The 16,296-nt window shown below is 39.9% G+C and overlaps 3 protein-coding genes across 9 annotated transcripts; 2 read left to right on the top strand and 1 right to left on the bottom strand.

Annotated features, from left to right (window-relative positions):
• Positions 1-33: 33 nt before the first annotated feature.
• Positions 34-7,515, bottom strand: LOC115021672 (transmembrane protein 238-like). Of its 3 annotated transcripts, none has more exons than XM_029452263.1 (2): positions 7,431-7,515; positions 34-655 (listed from the first exon to the last, which is right to left on the bottom strand). In XM_029452263.1, the coding sequence occupies exons 1-2, from the start codon at positions 7,442-7,444 to the stop codon at positions 319-321; spliced, it is 351 nt and encodes a 116-aa protein (XP_029308123.1). In that variant the 5' UTR covers positions 7,445-7,515; the 3' UTR covers positions 34-318. The 3 variants fall into 3 exon arrangements, with proteins under 3 accessions (XP_029308123.1, XP_029308124.1, XP_029308125.1); XM_029452264.1 differs by lacking the exon at positions 7,431-7,515 and adding an exon at positions 3,950-4,011; XM_029452265.1 differs by lacking the exon at positions 7,431-7,515 and adding an exon at positions 1,440-1,490.
• On the top strand, positions 2,012-5,059 carry ccdc106a (coiled-coil domain containing 106a). Of its 2 annotated transcripts, none has more exons than XM_029452257.1 (7): positions 2,012-2,096; positions 2,525-2,652; positions 2,741-2,839; positions 2,956-3,177; positions 3,275-3,331; positions 3,443-3,895; positions 4,007-5,059. In XM_029452257.1, exons 2-7 carry the CDS (start codon positions 2,583-2,585, stop codon positions 4,321-4,323), a joined length of 1,218 nt encoding a protein of 405 aa, XP_029308117.1. In that variant the 5' UTR covers positions 2,012-2,096; positions 2,525-2,582; the 3' UTR covers positions 4,324-5,059. The 2 variants fall into 2 exon arrangements, with proteins under 2 accessions (XP_029308117.1, XP_029308119.1); XM_029452259.1 differs by having other exon boundaries at positions 2,583-2,652.
• Positions 7,459-15,704, top strand: u2af2a (U2 small nuclear RNA auxiliary factor 2a). 4 transcript variants are annotated; one of them, XM_029452254.1, is made up of 12 exons: positions 7,461-8,046; positions 8,926-9,067; positions 10,940-10,975; positions 11,232-11,338; positions 11,538-11,689; positions 11,817-11,933; positions 12,027-12,165; positions 12,305-12,384; positions 12,864-12,986; positions 13,159-13,245; positions 13,890-14,138; positions 14,254-15,704. In XM_029452254.1, exons 1-12 carry the CDS (start codon positions 7,998-8,000, stop codon positions 14,386-14,388), a joined length of 1,416 nt encoding a protein of 471 aa, XP_029308114.1. In that variant the 5' UTR covers positions 7,461-7,997; the 3' UTR covers positions 14,389-15,704. The 4 variants fall into 4 exon arrangements, with proteins under 4 accessions (XP_029308116.1, XP_029308115.1, XP_029308114.1 ...); XM_029452253.1 differs by having other exon boundaries at positions 7,462-8,046; positions 12,027-12,183; XM_029452256.1 differs by lacking the exon at positions 10,940-10,975 and having other exon boundaries at positions 7,459-8,046.
• The last annotated feature ends 592 nt before the right edge of the window (positions 15,705-16,296 follow it).

Below are 16,296 nucleotides of genomic sequence, written 5' to 3' on the forward strand. Positions count from 1 at the left end.
GATGAATGAACAACTCGACTAAATGAATACAGAAGATTCATCTTTTTAATATTCATATATTAAAATCTTTAGTAGTGCCGATACACTAAAGCCTGAGTAATCCACAATATACAACTTAAGCAGAGAGGATACAGTTATTTTGTTGTCATGTGAACAATGTCATGTGTTAGTTAACTCCACTAGAGACGCGTTTGTAAAGAGAACGACAACCGGCTGTGACACTCCTTTGCCTCAGGCAGTTTGGCCCGCCGCCCAGTGAAGGACAGCCTTTCATGTAACAGTCTATGTCAGTCAGTTGGTTTCTTTGAGCTCCACTTCCTATGCTGGGCTGCTGTGAGTCCTGGGGATCCGTATCCTGCGGCTCAGGGAGCGGGCAAGGCGGTCCATAGCTCCACCAACAGTTCTCCCCAACTCCTTTGTGGAGGTCAGACCCTCAATATTACCACTGTACCACATGACCCAGCCTGCCAGGGAAAATAGCACCAGCAGGGCTCCTGAGTATACCAGCAGATCCCCGAAGTCTCGGCCTTCGATCTCCAGTGGAGCAAAGACCCCCAGCAGCAGGGATATCACACCCAGCAGGTCCATGAGCACAGCGAACACCAGGGCCAGTTTACAGTGGGACAAGCCGTCATATTTGGGTGCCATGACTGCACTGAAAAAGAAAAGGAAATGCCTACATTAAAAAAAGAATTGCAATTAGATTATCATTTATTTGTCAAAGATATCTTGATTACATTTTTTTATTTTAAATATGGCAATTTTAAAATAAAAACAGTTTTCATGATAACCAATGCTAATAACTCCAAAAAGGTGTGTCAGATTTATAAAGTAAATCTTTCACAAAAGAAACAGCAGCCCACATGTTTTAGAATACACAGTACACCTGTAGTTTGTGTCGGTACTGTTTTTGTAAGGCCAATTTGATTTGACAAAGTGAAAATTTGCATAGTTGCATGTTTTGAGAGAAGAAAGAATATTTGTGGAACTCAAATGTGTATGGCTGTGCCTGCATTCATGTTTTTAGTAAAGGGTGCAATATCTCTTAACTTTAAAGTCATCCAAAAGTATTCAGATTAAACTACATTTGTATTTGTTATCCAATGAATTATGTTAAGAATTACAACAAATGCCATGTGTTTGTATTCAGTAACTGACCTGCCAACTAATTAGCTATAAAGGCAAGTGATCTTTTCCCCACTATTTTAAAATAACATAGACACTTGAAAAAGTATATTTAAAATCGTACAATAGGCACACTGCCTTCTGTTTTCTTACATGTTTACACTGGTTCTGCATAGTCAAAACAGGTGCCACACCTGTCCAGTACGTTTCAACAGACTTAGTGTATATGCAGGACAACTACTCAGCAGCAAAGACTACATTAGTACGAATATATTTTTAGGCAAAACAAAATCTCAAACTTAGATTTACGTTACCAGTTTGCTGAGTATACGAAATTCAAACGGGACTACAATGGAAATCGTACGTTTTGAATCTTTCCGGATTGACTCTAAAAAGCCACAGTCGACAATGAAACCTGACACCACGTCACCTGCTCTACCTGTCCTGCAGGTGTATCGACGCTGAAGGCGGAACATGTTGGTGCGCATTTTGTCATTTTACCAAACCTTTATCATGTTATTTATGAGAGAACTAGAACTGTACTGCAAAATCACAGCCATTATTATTATTATTATTATTATTATTATTATTATTATTATTATTATTATTATTATTATTATTATTATTATTATTATTATTATTATTACTCCGTTTACATTGTGTGCTCCATACGACTGAATTGTTCTGCTTTAATTAAAATAATAAAATAAAAAAATACAATTATAATTATAATCAAGTACATCAGCAACTTGCTCCTGAATCTGTAACTGTATTGTACACAAAACCATTTACTAAAGACGGTCATTAATTCTATTACATCCGGAAATGACGCATGTGTGTTGAAAAAAATATAATAGCGATAATTGTTATTGTTAGCTTGTTAGCTAGCAGACGATCTGGTGAATGGAGATATGACAGAGTAATAACGTCTTATTACATGTGCACGATTAAGTTATTACAAACGTAAAGTGGTATGTACCAATTTCTACACAATATAGTGGTAGCATTGAGACCGTAGTAATGTCGGAATGACGGAATTAAATACTAAAGTGTACAGAAAGGGTGTTTATTGTAATTTTATAATCGCAGCTAAATTCTTGCTAACGTTAAACCAGGCTTACGTAGTGCGGAGCTAACTATAACGCAAACTCGCTTCCATATTGTGAGCACATTATCTGACCGCTACTTATATTCATGTAACACAGTTATATACGTGTACGAAATATGTTTATATGAAATGATCTTTGTCTTGTTGGATGTCTGGTCTTGCATAAAATACGACAGACCACGTAATGAAAGCTGGTGAACTGTACCTTATGTAATCAAATGTGACCTTAAGCACTATATTTATGTAATGAAGTATTTTTTTTTTTTTTAAATGTCCCTGTGATTTCTGTAGCGGTGACATTTCTTAAAAAACATAAACTAATCAAACATTCTTCACGTTGGTGGATGAGATGGAGGATGTAAACAGGGCTGATGCTGCGTCCACATCCAAGAGCCACACAAGCTCACTCCCCCTGCAGAGTAAGGTTTTTAAAAACTGCAAATAACATAATAACATTCAACTTTTAGGTCAGACATTTAAATACTGTGCATTTTTCCTCCTGTTCAGCTCCAAAAAATGAGGAGGCCTATGAAATTGTCATCCCTTATGAAGAAAACAACTTTGAGCAGCAAGGATTTTTCAACCAGAGTGATCAGAATTTTGAAGGTAAATGTCCAAATCAATACTATAAAATTCCCGTTTATCTGCACAAAAATTACATTCTTAACACAAAGTTTCCTAATGAACAATACTTCCCAAACAATCCTGTCTGTCCTCCTCAGAGACGCCCCCATCTGCAGGCCCGTCTCAAGTAAACAACTTATACATGGTGATCACCAACCTGCGGACCCAGCTACAGATCTCTCTGGAGAAAAACTCTTGGCTGCAGAAAAGAATTGAGGACTTGGAAGAGGAGAGGGACTTCCTCCGTTGCCAGCTGGACCGCTTCATCTTTTCCACAAAGAGCCAGGGACAGGAGCAGAGTCAGAGCCAGTACAGTAACGGTGAGGACAGGGGACAGGTGTGAGATGAAACTTTTGCAAGAAACGTTTCCAAGCATGGAAAACAAATTCTTACTTCTTGGTATTTATCTCTCTGTAGGTTATGAATCCAGACGATTTAACTGGAGGGTAAGAAGAGAGGAAGATCGTCCAGTTGGTAAACAGATATAGTTTTGCTTATGTTTATGATTTACTGTATTATATATACTGTATGTACTACATCTTAGATGGTAGATTCTCCATTATTACGGCTTTCTTCTTTTCATAGAGCAACCGAAGACGGAGTCTCAGCATTTCCCCTCACGTCAGTTCATTCAACGAAGGCCTGGTCCTCCAACCATGGCGTCTTCCAAAAACCATGCCTCCAATCCACTTACCAATCAGTTTGCTTCTATAAATGCTTTGTTCAACTCTACACAATCCCAGGCCCTCTTTCAAGGCCATAGCCATAGTACTCCCAATACCACAGCCGGTGGCAGCAGCGGCAACAGTGCTACAAGGTCATCCATGAATGAAATGAGTGGACATGGCAACATAGGTCCAGGTAATGCAAATTCACTTTCAGTCTTTGGAGAATCTGATGAGTACTTGGAGCAGGACGGCTACCTCGAGGAGGAGGAAATGATATCAGGGGAAGATGTAATGCAAGATACCATTAACAGCAACAGACAACAATTAAAGAGAAGGCGTGTCTTGAGAGCCCCTAGAGAGCGGCAGAGAGGTAAGGGAAGAAGAAAAAACAACACAACTCAACATTTCAGTTTCATTACATTACGAGAGTCTGTCATTAGACTGGTGTAGCTAACTCTTCGTGCACATTCTTGTTCTTCAGTGAAAGATGCTGCTGGAGTGCTCTTTCGCTACAAGAAGATCCTGCTAACATACCAGCGTCTGAAAAACATGTCAAAAGCCTTCCATATCCATGGTGTGGACCGCAACACGGTGGCTTCCACCACACCCATTGCTGAGCTGCTACTCGTGGCCCCGGAGAAGGTGGCAGAGGTGGGCGAGTTTGACCCATCCAAGGAGAAGCTGCTGGACTATGCCCGACGCTGCTACACTGTCCTGGATGAGGAGACACTTAACAGGGTGCAGGCCCTGAAGAAGAATAACCTGCTCCTGCCCATCTCCTACAGGTTTAGACACTGAGGAGAGAAAGACAGAGGAATGGGACGTCTCTCTGGAAAACAGGGGAGTTGGTGGAAGAGTGTGGAGAGAAGAGGCAGTTAGGTTCTGCTGCAGCAGGTCAGCTCACGCACAGAGGATGTCTGGATATCTCAGCGTCCCGGATATGGCCATGTACGCCACAGCTGAGATCCTTTGCTTTTCATACAAATAAACTTTTCACATCTCACTTTTGTTATCAATTTAATGTCAGTTTCTTTGACATATCCTCACCATCATAATATTGAGGATGTGTGAGTGCCTGCTGCAGCCGGAAAGGGAAAAAACATGGTTCTCAGTGCTCAACAATGGCATGTCTGTGTGTTTCAGAATTTGTGAATAGGATTGTAATGTATATGATTTTCATGGTATTACACTTATTATCATTATTATTATTATTATTATTATTATTATTATTATATTATTATTATTATTATTATTATTACTATTTATGGCAGTGGGTGTGTGGTTATGGTGCCGGCTGCTGGTGGGAGGGACTCAGACAGCTGGACAGAATCAGGTAATCAGTCACATAATATAAAGCATGATGGTAACCTGGTTCTGACCTCCTGCAGAGAAGGCTGGGTCCAAGACGAGGAAGACGTGCAGTCAAGCAGAGCAGCAGAACAACATTTAAGTTGTGAGCATTTTGTGAGGCTGGATGTATCCTGTGATAGCTGGAAGGCTAGAGAACATTAAAGCCTGTTTGTTTTCACCCAAACTCCTCTCCGCCTGTCATTTTAACTGAGGACACGCTCACTATTACAATCAATTACAATGACTCTCAAAGAATTGAGAACAGAACATGCTGTATAACTGAAGCATGTTAGTTTACATGTTACATGTTACATTATAGCATGTTAAATTAACTACTAAATGAAAAATAACATCACCTATGAGCTTTTAAAATAATGTCCTATGATTATTAACAATTAGAAAATACAATAGGTGTGCGACAGGGCAGCCCGGCGGCTCCTGTTTGTACCTTTAACTCACACACAGATAAGCAAATGAACACGGTATGATGGCTCAATTTTAATATACCGTTACAACCCTATTTGTGAACATGAATGTGTCTTTACTATTGGGATTATGAAGGGGATTACTTTTCTTCGGTATTTAAAGGAGTGTAATCTGTTTAGCTCATCCATGTTTCAGATTCATTTCCAGAGACACAGAACTTTTCTTTCCTGAACATCTGGATCAGCTTGTGGTCAGTAGTTCATTATTTAAATGTCTAGATCATTTCAGTTCCTGACATTTTAAATGAGTTATAAGCATTGCAATTTGTATCACTTTGTTTGTTTGCACAATCCTAAAACTATGGTGGCTTTCAATCACAATGTTTGTGTATGTTTGTATGTTCTGCTGCACTTCTAATATTTTGTAGAATTATACTGTACTTTTAAGAAATCATCATTTAATTTTGTTAATATTGCTCGGTGTGTCTTTTGTTGTATTGTAAGAAAAGGACACAGAAGTGAACATGAACTGACTTTAGTAAAGACTAGTCCAACATTGTGTGTGGTGCAGATGCATTTTTGACAGTAACATACTTCTGGTAATAAGATCTACTTGTTTTTGGTTTAAAAAAAATCAAAGACAGACACAAATATGTTGGTGACATAGTATGTGTTTGACTTATATTACACCTGTTGGTCTTGGGCCCATTTTGAACAACAATACTGCTGCATTACTCTGTTGTTCCACTAAGGGTTGAACCAACTTTTTTTGTAAATGATTTGGACTAAAGGACAGTAAATATCACTTCGTATGCTTCTGGTATTGAAGCTCCTGCTGAAATGCTTTTGTAAAACGGTAGCGTTTGTAACTTTCTGTAACTTTTGGTTCTGTGTGACAAACTGTGGGCATTAATCACACAAACAATTTTACAGTGTGAGTTACAGAATCAGCAAAAGCAACTAGCTTCCCAATGCTCCACTACAAATGCATGTGAAAAGAGCTCCTTGATGGTCTATAGTTTAAAAAGGTCTTGTCAAAATTCATAATTTTCAAAGCAGCAGACATACTGATTATATTGTAAGATAATGTGTGGTGTTTGTACTGGTACAGTGAAATGATGATATTGCTTATATTAAAACAGATACAGTGGACCAGTGACTCTTTGCTTAAATTTTCCTAAAAGTTTCTTCTTAAAAGTAAACACATGTTCTCCAATCTGTGGATGCTATGCCATTTTCCCCGATTGTGCGAAGGTGCACTGCAACTGCTAAGTAGACTTTGCATATAACACTTCACTGCAGTCATTACATATGTTAAAAATCACCATGGATGACAACAATAAAGCCAGAGGGTTCATTTACATTGTAGTCTGGTCCTCTAGTATAACACTTAACACACTACAGGACAAAGCAACACAACAACAAAAAACAGAAAGTGCAGACAGTACAATCAACATATAAATAGCAGGCTGCAGGCTATGTTAACATGCTCTTAATAATCTTGATCATAAAAGTAAAACATTTTAATTTTAATATGCTACATGGTACTAAACATTTATTTAATGCCACTTTAAACATGTTCAGTTTGAGATTTGCGGGCAGATTATTTTATTGTAGTGCTGCACTTTAGAGAAATGTGTTTTTGCTAATCAAGCTATTGAATCAAAAATGTATAATTCCACCCATTCGTATACATAAAATGAAGTGCAAAAAACATGTAAAGTCTTTTAACACTTTCAACAACGTTATACAGTAAATGATCTTTCAGCTAAAAGAAAATTACTTTCCTTAGCTCACTGTTGAGTTTGTGAATATTGTTTGTCAATTCGATAAACCAAGTTTGCATTGACATTTTTGAATTTCAATAAATCTAATGAACAGCAATGAAAATTATTGTTTTACATTAAAACATTTATATATTTGTTTCAGACTCAAAATCCAAAATTAAGGGTTTAAAAATGGCCTTGACTTTGTGAAGACAGGAAACTGGTGACCTGCAAAATAAAACTTTGATCCCATCATTAACAACATAGCTTTAGCGGACTATAATGACACTTAACTTATCTTCTGTGTGACGCTAAAGCTTTAATACAGCCATGCGCTGAAGGATGGAGTCTTTTTTTCACTTACCGGAAACCTGTCATTCATCAACTTCCGGTGTCACGGGGTACCTGGGAGACGGAGCAAAAAAAGCGGGCATACCGAAATCTTTATTGTTTTCACTAGCATTCAAATATTGAAATGGGCAACATTTGACTTATATAGTTAAATAACTGCGCCTTGTGTACCAGGGACCCCCTGGGATTTGTATTTGGCTTGAAAAGAGTCTCATTCATTCGCCTTTCGTTCTAGCTATCTGGCTAACGAGCTCCAACACTAGCAGGCCTATTCTTCTGGACTTTGCTACAAGCTAGTTAGCTAACGTTAGCAGGCTAACCCACGCGAGCACGTTTTCTTTCTCAATGATACTGTCTGTTACATTGTAAATAAATACCACATCGCTGATGTGTGTGCTTGGTAACGATTTTTGGTAGTTATATTGTTAAGTAGGCCGCTAGTTGATGCAAATTTACTTGAGCTAAATCGGCGAGGCACTTCCTTTTTAAAAGTGTTGTTCACTTTGTTGCTAGCTTAAGCTAGCCACCGCTAACCGAACAACGCAGTCGCTGAAAGCGCAGCAGCTTTCAACTCACAGAGATGTCGGACTTCGACGAATTTGAAAGGCAGCTCTCTGAAAACAAACAAGGTAAGTAAACCAGTTGCCCATCAGAATTTTAAAATGGTATTGATCCGTTTGATTGTAATCGCCGCCATCATTTTAGCTAATCATGGATTGGTCTATTTACTGGAACATGGTAACGTTAAGCTACATTGTTAGCCCTTACTTCTGAACCATTTGATTTGTGATGTAACTTAGTTTGACTATTTCTCATCAGACAATTATGTCGATGATTATGGCCAGTGTTACGTTAATGACGTTTGGCTTATCTACGATCCGAATATTGGTAGGTGGTTTAGCTACATCAAGGTAACTTGCATTGTTTCTTCGGGGCATGGGGCAGTCTATATCATGGTGGTCCTCCTGTCTGTACCAGCTGACTGAATGACTGTGGAAGCTAGCATTCATTCATTGCAGCTGTTTCGTCCAGTGACAATTCCGAATTCTATTTATCTACCTATAGCCTAATTGTCTTCAGCGTTCTAACACTGAGCCGGTAACGCCACAATCCTTGTTCCACATTAAGCTCTTGTTTAAACCAGATTAACATGTACACTCAATGCAATGCTCCTAATGTAGTAGACAACGCTAGTCTACGAGCTGGACATATTACACATTGTGTCACAATTCACATTCAACTATTCAACATACCTGTACCTATATGCTCCCATCATCCAACTATAGTACCACCATATGTGACCTAAGTTTATGTTGGACAGATTCATACTCATCAGTGTACCTCATTGCCTGTGTAACTTCCATCTAGATCAGGTATTACCAGAGTCTTTGACTGGTACGCTATATGCTATGTAATTTGTAATATCTATAAATTACTATTTTTTTCACTGGTTAGCTATGTATTACATATATACTGTAAATAAATAAATAAACACTTTATTCATGCAGCTGAAAGAGACAAAGAGAACCGCCACCACCGTCGTTCCTCCTCCCGCAGCCGTAGCAGAGAGAGGAAAAGGAGGAGCAGAGACAGGGATAGACGCAGCAGGGACCATCGTGGAGAAAGTAAGGAGCGCAGACACAGACGCAGGTGAGTACCTTCTAATACAACTACACCTAAACCAAAAAGCTGTGAAAACTAAGCTGGGTGCGCAAGCCAAATGTGACATCATCACACATTTTGCTTAAAAACAAGTTGTTGTGGCACTTGGTTATGCACCTCTGAGTTTTTGTGATGAGGTGTCTGCTGCGTGCAGGACTTTTCAGACATGACTGCTACAAATAGTCTACTGATATAAGCAATAAACGTGCATTAAGAAGTAAAATAATGATATAAATGTTCCAATATTTCCCTGTTTCTGGATTTTTAAAAGTTAAAAAAAATTGTTTTTTAATGCCTGACACACAGGAGGCCATATAAATCTACATTTGAGTAAATATTTTGCAAACCGGAACAATTTCTTTTACAGGGTATTCAACCATACAACATTTTCCCATTTATAATACATTTGTTGTTCCAAATACACGACTCATTTATTTACAGGGATTGTATAAAGGCGATTCCTCCTTGGTATTGAGGAGTTGCATGTTTGGTCTGAGGCATTTTGCCGGTAACATTTGTTGACTTCTTGCTTCTTCACAGAATGTTACGTTTGTACACACCCTGGTGTTTCGGAGAACAAACTACACGTTGAGCATAAACACCTTTTGTGCTGGCTCGTAGCTCACGTTGCATCTGTGGTCCCATGGTGCTTAGCACGAGTATAAACAAGGCTTGAAGCCCCTTCCTTCCCAGCACGCTCCCATCTCCCATTCAGAATTTTGGGGGTTGATATCATATCCTTAACATTGACAGATACCATCCAGGACAACAGTGCTAATTCACAAAGCTCGACAGTTATCTGCAGCAAATTGTGACTATTATTTATATGTGTGTGTGTGTGTGTGTGTGTGTGTGTGTGTGTGTGTAGCTGTAGATCACAGTGATTTAGTTTGGACTGATTTTAAATGACCTAGTCGGACTCTAAAATGTACTGCACTTAAGCTTATAAAATATTGTTATTATTTCTCTAACAGATTGACTTTCATGCAGTCTATTTTGGGTGATGTTTTTATGTTCTCTGTACCTGAGCCCTCTGTCACAGGTACTAATGACATCATTTTGCCTGAAGTTTATGGGATGCACAAAGCAAGAGCTGCTACAACCTCTTTTATATTCATGATCATTTAACACCGACTATATCAAGACTAAGTTGTTAATGGTTTCATGAATATTTTTTTGATCCACCCTAGAATCATTAAATTGCACAGACTGGTATTGATGGAACTGGTGCAAGAAGAATTGCTTTGTAGTTTTGGATTATTTGCCTGTTCACTCTGGTTTCGAATGACATGTCTTTGGCACATGCAGCCATGCATTAGGTGTGTGTGATTGTCAAGTGATGAGCCTGAGCTGCATATGCATTTCAATACATCTTTGGTCAGTGTTTGTCAAATGGAATAGTTATTAAGTTTGTATAAGGCAGATTTTGAGGAAATTTGAAGCCATACGTCGCCTTGGTAAATGCATGAATGCATTCTCTCTAATGTGGACCTTTTTGTAAAGCTTGGCAACACTGTACTTCTAGTTGGCTGTGAATGTGACCTCTGGCCTCAATGTTGCTCCTCGTCTCAGTGCTAATCTAAAACAAGTTACTGGTTTTCACTTGGTGTGAGCAGATGTAATATCTGACGCCTCACATTTGCAGCTGCTGTGTATTTTTGAGGATAGCATTTCTGGTTTCATTGCATCAGTAGTTGTTCACAAATGGTGTTGTATGTCAGCTGTGAGGCCGACTGAATGTCACCTGAACTTCAAAGGATTTTGAGCTTTTAATGCCGATTGCCAAAGGCACCCGTGATAGCTTTCTGTATTTGGTGAGGGTCATAGAAATGCAGGTTCTAATTGTCAATGTCATTTCAGCTCACCAGCCACCTTCCCTCCGGACAATGCTGGAAGGTAATACAGCAAACTAACACAAAGCCGGTTTGTGCATTATTGCAACAACTGCAATTTAATGACCTGCCTCTGATTCTTTGTAGTATTGACTCATTGTGTAAATATCTGCCTGGATCGGGTTTTCTTACCCTGCTTTTTCCTTTACATCATGTGTACAAAGATTTGAATCATGCAATCTCCCCAAAAGTTACTAGATGATCTAGTAGTTTACGGCTTAGCTAATGAGATATGTTACATGTTTATTGTTCTCCAACAGCCGTTCTCCACACCGCGAGAAGAAGAAGAACAAGGTGAAAAAGTACTGGGATGTCCCTCCACCGGGTTTTGAACACATCACTCCCATGCAGTACAAAGCCATGCAAGGTAACCAGCCCAGTTTTATTTTTGTGTTTGATGCGTTTTTCCTCGTTTCAGAGTTGAAAATGTGTTTTGTTGTTACCCACATGTTGTACTACAGTAGTTAGTGCAGCCAAACCTTACTGCAACACATAAGTAATAAATATGCACATCAAGCTACTGTATGCTTAGAGTAAAATCTCCTGTCTTTGGCTTTGCTCTCTAGCTGCAGGCCAGATCCCAGCCACAGCCCTCCTACCGACTATGACTCCAGATGGCCTGGCTGTTACTCCCACCCCGGTACCTGTAGTGGGCAGCCAGATGACCCGACAGGCCCGCCGGCTCTACGTGGGCAACATCCCCTTTGGCATCACAGAGGTGAGAGACAGGACAACGTTTATAAGCTTGTTAGATTTATTAATGTGACTATTTCATCCTTGTGTTTTTAATAATTTCACCATAAAATTGAAATGGCTGTTCCCCAATTCCCTCTCTCTTCTGTTAGGAGTCCATGATGGACTTCTTCAATGCCCAGATGCGTTTGGGTGGTCTTACTCAGGCCCCTGGAAACCCTGTCCTCGCAGTACAGATCAACCAGGATAAGAATTTTGCCTTCCTTGAGGTGAAAGGATATTCACATAAACATGTCATTTGTTCTCCCTAGGTGTATGTAGCAATTTAGAATTTAATCCCTTCGAATTGTCTTTCTGTGTAGTTCCGTTCAGTGGACGAAACTACACAGGCAATGGCCTTTGATGGCATCATCTTTCAAGGCCAGAGTCTCAAGATTCGTCGTCCACATGATTACCAGCCGCTGCCCGGCATGAGCGAGAACCCCAGTGTCTATGTGCCTGGTACACAGCCAATTAATGGTTTTTAACCCTAAGTACTTGTGGCATATTTCATGAGTAATCGGTAATTGATACATCACAGGACCTTTCTCTGTGCTTCCATGGCGACGTTGCTTACTTGTTGTCGTTGTGTGTTCTGCAGGTGTGGTGTCAACAGTGGTTCCTGACTCTGCTCACAAGCTCTTCATTGGTGGTTTGCCCAACTACCTGAACGATGACCAGGTCAGTATTTCGGCATGAACCGGCTTTGCCTCCAAACTGGGCTACAGCTAATGTACCACACTTGTACTGCACATCACATTTATATTCCATTCAAAAACTACTTACTACCTTAACCATAGTGTTTAGTAGAAAAGTCCACCATGTCATACTTTAAGTCCTGTATTGATCACTGGTCAGGACATTGCCCCAGATTAATTTAAACATGCATCCTCTGTTGAATCATACTGTTTTATAAAATGTTACACACTTGCACTTCAAATATTAGGTGTTTTAATTATCATTCATTATTGAAACATGAATACAAAGTGACAGTTAAAATGTTTTAGGAGAAATGATAAGAGAAGAAAGATGATATTATGCTTGCAGTGATATCGCCCAGCAATACTAAACTTTGAGCTGTTTCTGTTGACGTGATGAGCAGGTCTGCAGTTGGTGGAAAACTTAGAACTCTTCCCACACTCCTGTCTTCTGTGTCTCAGGTGAAGGAGCTCTTGACGTCCTTTGGCCCCCTGAAGGCTTTCAACCTGGTGAAGGACAGTGCTACCGGCTTATCTAAAGGATATGCCTTTTGTGAATATGTTGATGTCAACCTTAATGACCAGGTAACCACTGATGCAGGAAAAGGCTGTATAAAGGAGGACATTTATTATTCCAGCCATTTTTGATTGTCAGGCAATTTTAAATAGACAATGTCCAAAGGCTACGTTGTTACTTTAATCTTCCACAGTTTGGGTTTTTGAAAGAATGAATTAAAACCTTTTGATGTCGTTACAGGCTATTGCTGGGCTGAACGGCATGCAGCTGGGAGACAAGAAGCTCCTGGTGCAGAGAGCCAGTGTGGGATCCAAGAACGCCACTCTGGTGAGTGTCCAAAGGCTGGACAGATGACAGCAGGGTGGTGGGAGGCTGGATGCTCTTTTAGACATTGCTGATTACATCTACTGTACAAATGTATCTGCCACACTGCACATGTGGGGGAGTCGAAGATGTTTGAGAAATGTGTTTAATAATGGGTCCAGGGTTTGGGTCAACAATTTTTATACTTTGCATACTGGTTCATACCGTATGCATACGACACACATTTTCAGACGAGAGATATGGTCATTTATATTCACATGTTCTGAACCAGCAAGAATGTATATCAGCAAATTACAGCCAGATAATCAAAGAAAGTATTAAGATAGATATAAAAGCATGTATTAAAAGCGGAAAAAAGTGAGTTTCAAACGTTTTGCTCACTTGAATTACCGAAAAAGAAAACTGTCTAGAAGTTAGGGAGAAGATGTTTGTAATATATTATGTGAACCAGTGCTGCAAGAGGTTTGTTAAAAGTGGCAGCAGTCTTCATTATATGAAAATGATGAATATGACATTTCTTCTTTTTCACCTCAGTTTTACATTGAAGGACAATGAAGTTGTCTTGCTGCTGGTCATAATACTCTGAGCACGTTGTTATGTAAAATATGCCATTGACCCTGTTCTAACCTGTCCGTCCGTCCTTGCAGACAAGTATAAATCAGACCCCAGTGACGCTGCAGGTGCCGGGTATGAACAGCTCAGTGACTCAGATGGGTGGCCTGCCCACTGAGGTGCTGTGTCTGATGAACATGGTGGCCCCAGAGGAGCTGCTGGATGATGACGAATATGAGGAGATTGTGGAGGACGTGAGGGACGAGTGCAGCAAGTACGGCCAAGTTAAGAGCATTGAGATACCTCGACCTGTGGACGGCCTGGAGGTGCCTGGGACCGGCAAGGTAAGAACTGTTGCATATCAATCCATCATCCAAAATTAGATTTGTCTTGAGTTGGATGTCGTGCAGAATTATGTGATGTACCCTCATTGTAATGCTTCCTTTTTCACTCTTATAGATTTTTGTGGAGTTCATGTCCGTTTTCGACTCCCAGAAGGCCATGCAGGGGTTGACAGGAAGGAAGTTTGCCAACAGGGTGGTGGTGACCAAATACTGCGATCCAGACGCTTATCACCGCCGAGACTTCTGGTAGAAGACGCATGAAGAGAAGAGGGGGTGGGAACATGCATTGCTCATTTAGAAATTAGCCCCCCGATTTTGAGAGCATTTCAGGTAGATCTGAGTATTAATCATTTGACAAATGCTTTGGTGATCTCCAATTCCTAATTTTAGATCTACCTGAACTGTCCAGCAGTTAAAACGGTATTGGAATTGGAAAGGAGCACAATTGGGAGGGTTTCTATTCAGTCCATAACAGGGGGGGGGGGGGGGCTAGGTTTCTGGCGGTGAGGGTGTAGCGGGGTGGATGGGAGTCAAAGATTTTTGAGAAATGTGTGTAATAATGGGTCCAGGGTGGGGTCAACAATTTTTATACTTTGTGAGAAGGGGATGTCATTTTGGGTGGGAGGGGGGGGGGGGGGGGGTGCCACACTTTAAGGTTTGTATTTAAATGGAGGTAGCCTGTTTTAAGTACATTAGGAAGGAGATGCAGTGGGGAACTAACTGGACTATACTGTTGAAGAGGGCTGGCGAAAACAGGAGTGTTTATTTGTGAGAGGGAAACGGGGAGATGGGGAGGAAGATGAGGGCATTTTTGTTTGACATCTAATCTAGATATACAGTAGCTGTAACATCCACTTCCGTTTTGCCACCATTAGAAAGGCGAGAGGAGCTTCCTCTTTTTTTGTTTTTTCTTCTATGTTTGGACTAATTTCTTCATGTTCCTTCATTTACATCAGACCACTTCCCCCTCCTCAGAAGGATTGTTAGAGCATTTGTTGTCTTATTGGACTCTATCTGAATGTCAACTGTAATTGTTCCAATGCTGTGTGTAGCTTCACTGATTTGAGCTGTAATATCACATTGTATTCAGGCCGCAGAATAACATGAGCTGCAGAAGAGAACGTTTTTGAATTATGCCAGTTTGAGTTTCTTTCTCCTTTTTTTTTCTATTTTCTGTAACTTTTTTTCACGTCCATCTTTAGTACACAGCTTTTAACAGGTGAGGTTGTTTTGTCTCAGCAGGTCAGTCCTGATTTAATTCAAGAGGAAGTAAACAAAGGAAGATGGGGAGAGGCAAACAGATTGGTGTTAGAGAATTGATCTCTTCCTTACCAAAAAGCCTTAATGTTATTACATGTCAATTCGCTAAGGAAATTTTTGGCTTGCCCCTCTATCAATGATGTCTGTAATAATAGATGTCAGTATCTTGTCTTTCAGCCTTGTGTCACTAGTTTTCATTTGTCGTTGTTTCGCAGCAGGTTTGGGTTGTAAGATGTGATGGACCCGGTTGTTTTTTTGTGCAACGTCTCACCTCTTTGACAAGACCAAATAAACACGTGTCTAATACCCACGACTCATGGTGTACCGCAGAGTGAAACCAAAACCACACAACTTCTCTCTGTTCTGTCAACTTCCAGCCTGATTTTTATTTTTAAAGATGCACTAGATGAATTGAAAGCTGGTGGATTGCCCACACTAAATATTAAAACTGAAATGGCAAAGGCTTGTTTTAGACAATTGGCCTCTAGAAATGACCAAACGAATGAAAGCCTGCTGACAAAGACTTGCCATCATACAACTAACTAAATTTCAACAAACAAAATAATTTTAGCTTTCATGGTTTTATTATGTTACTGTTGTTGGAGGGGGGGGGAGGGGATTTCTCTAAATCTAAGGTCGTTTGGATGTTAACTGTACTTCAGAAAAGTCTGCTTTTCTCTCATCTCCCTCATCTTCTGCCCTTGATTCTCTGAGGACCACATGTTCACACTGTACCGGATTGAGACTGCTTTAATTTGGGTTAATTAAGACGGTGCTGAAGAGAGATTGTGTCAGTGATAACACTTATGAGATGTTACTCCTTACTTTCAGAAATCTGCTTTTTTCAGTGTCACTGTGTCATTTAATTTCTTTATTTTTTTTCTCTGGAAAAAAAATG

The sequence above is a fragment of the Cottoperca gobio genome, chromosome 16 (genome assembly GCF_900634415.1).
Source record: "Cottoperca gobio chromosome 16, fCotGob3.1, whole genome shotgun sequence".
Classification (NCBI taxonomy): domain Eukaryota; kingdom Metazoa; phylum Chordata; class Actinopteri; order Perciformes; family Bovichtidae; genus Cottoperca; species Cottoperca gobio.

Bases quoted from the DNA above. Each gene is read 5' to 3' on its own strand.
- ccdc106a (XM_029452257.1), top strand. From the start codon at position 2,583: ATGGAGGATGTAAACAGGGCTGATGCTGCGTCCACATCCAAGAGCCAC. The intron at 2,653-2,740 runs GTAAGGTTTTTA...CCTCCTGTTCAG, and splicing joins AAGCTCACTCCCCCTGCAGA to CTCCAAAAAATGAGGAGGCC. The intron at 3,178-3,274 runs GTGAGGACAGGG...ATCTCTCTGTAG, and splicing joins TCAGAGCCAGTACAGTAACG to GTTATGAATCCAGACGATTT.
- u2af2a (XM_029452253.1), top strand. From the start codon at position 7,998: ATGTCGGACTTCGACGAATTTGAAAGGCAGCTCTCTGAAAACAAACAA. The intron at 8,047-8,925 runs GTAAGTAAACCA...TTATTCATGCAG, and splicing joins GCTCTCTGAAAACAAACAAG to CTGAAAGAGACAAAGAGAAC. The intron at 11,934-12,026 runs GTGAAAGGATAT...CTTTCTGTGTAG, and splicing joins AGAATTTTGCCTTCCTTGAG to TTCCGTTCAGTGGACGAAAC.